Here is a 1,387-nt window from a genome sequence, read left to right as displayed (position 1 = left end):
TGACAGGACACGACTTCACCCCAGCCCCCCCCGCCCCCCAAACCCATCACAGCACTCAGGGCTGGGGAGATTGATTAAATGTTTCAGGCTGTGCTTCCTCTCCTGTCCACCAGGCATGCTATAGATTGAGTCCTGAAGTTCAAGGGACAAATGTCCCTCAGGACAGATTCTTTTATGATATGATATTTGTCATGTCAGTAACAAATTTAAAATAAACAAAGCAACACCAAAAAATGACGACAGACATCACCAATCAGAACAGTAGCATGTGACCCACCCCAAGACGGGGACTATATTCAATATCCTCCTCATCCCTGGCCAGCAGGTGGTGCTAAGCATGCATTTGAAATCCCCCGTTGAACTGTCAGTCTGTAAATGTGACAGATTACTGGTTCATGTCAAAGGTCAGTGACTGAGTGGTCAACGTCTGATCTGTCCATTAGAGAAGGAACACACTCCTCCTAGGCTAGGCTAGGCTAGGCTAAGCTAAGCTAACCCTTCTTTGTACTGGAATATGAACCAATAAAAAGGTGTCGTTCTTCCTGTTCTCCACCAGTGCACCACCTGTGGCAAGCGTTTCCGTCAGTTGCCTCACCTGCAGGACCACGAGCGGATCCACTCAGGTCTGCGGCCGTTCTGTTGCTGGATATGTGGAAAGAGTTTCAGCGTGGCCGCCCGTCTCACCGAGCACGCACGCACCCACAGTGGAGAGAAGCCCTACCCCTGCGCCCACTGCAGCGCCGCCTTCCGTTCTCGCTCAAACCTGGACAAACACCTGCGCCTCCACGGAGACATGCCTATGGAGACTGCCGAGCAGGTGGCGCAGGCGGCCGAGGTCGCTCAGGTCCAGAAGGTGTTGGAGGGGGCCAAGGTGCTGTCGTCTCTGGCCGCCACGGGGGAGGTGGACGCCGGCACCGTGCAGACCATCTATGTGCTGCAGGGCGGAGAAGGAGGCACCGAGACGGTGATGATTCCGTCCGATCAGCTCGCCGGCATCGAGGGAGCGTCGCAAGTCGTCATCCTGCCGTCTTCGGTTTTGGGCAGTCAGGCCATCGCAGTTCCTGGTATCACCATGGACGGGAATGAGATCACCATGGTGGAGACGGACCAGTCGCCGCAGCACACCATCGAGTTCATCGTAGAGGAAACGGTCTGAAGGTGAAGAAGAGAGGAACTAGAACCGTTGAACTATAGTAGAAATTAGTCTGGAGTCGGTTGTTAATATTGGACGGAGACACGCGGCGGCGGCGGCGTCTCCGTTAGCTAACGTCCCTGTGAAGTGACATCTGACCTTTTAGTTTGTTTTTGCTGTTGAATTGATTTCCTTCAGCTCTGGGTCTGAAGTGCAGACTCTTGTATAGAGCCAGTGGTCAGGGGGGTGTGGGGG

General features: G+C 54.1%; 1 protein-coding gene across 5 annotated transcripts in view; it reads left to right on the top strand.

Moving 5' to 3' along the window:
• The window catches only part of znf574 (zinc finger protein 574), a 19,064-nt gene extending 17,684 nt beyond the window's left edge, over positions 1 to 1,380 (top strand). For all 5 annotated transcript variants that reach the window (XM_025061271.1, XM_025061269.1, XM_025061268.1 and 2 more), the window contains exon 11: positions 557 to 1,380. In XM_025061271.1, the coding sequence (XP_024917039.1) occupies positions 557 to 1,156 (600 nt within the window). In that variant the 3' untranslated portion in view covers positions 1,157 to 1,380. The remainder of the gene's footprint in view (positions 1 to 556) is intronic.
• Positions 1,381 to 1,387: the final 7 nt, after the last annotated feature.

This window comes from Cynoglossus semilaevis, chromosome 13, assembly GCF_000523025.1.
Source record: "Cynoglossus semilaevis isolate Cse_v1.0 chromosome 13, Cse_v1.0, whole genome shotgun sequence".
Lineage (NCBI taxonomy): Eukaryota > Metazoa > Chordata > Actinopteri > Pleuronectiformes > Cynoglossidae > Cynoglossus > Cynoglossus semilaevis.
This window is presented reverse-complemented; position numbering and strand designations above follow the sequence as displayed.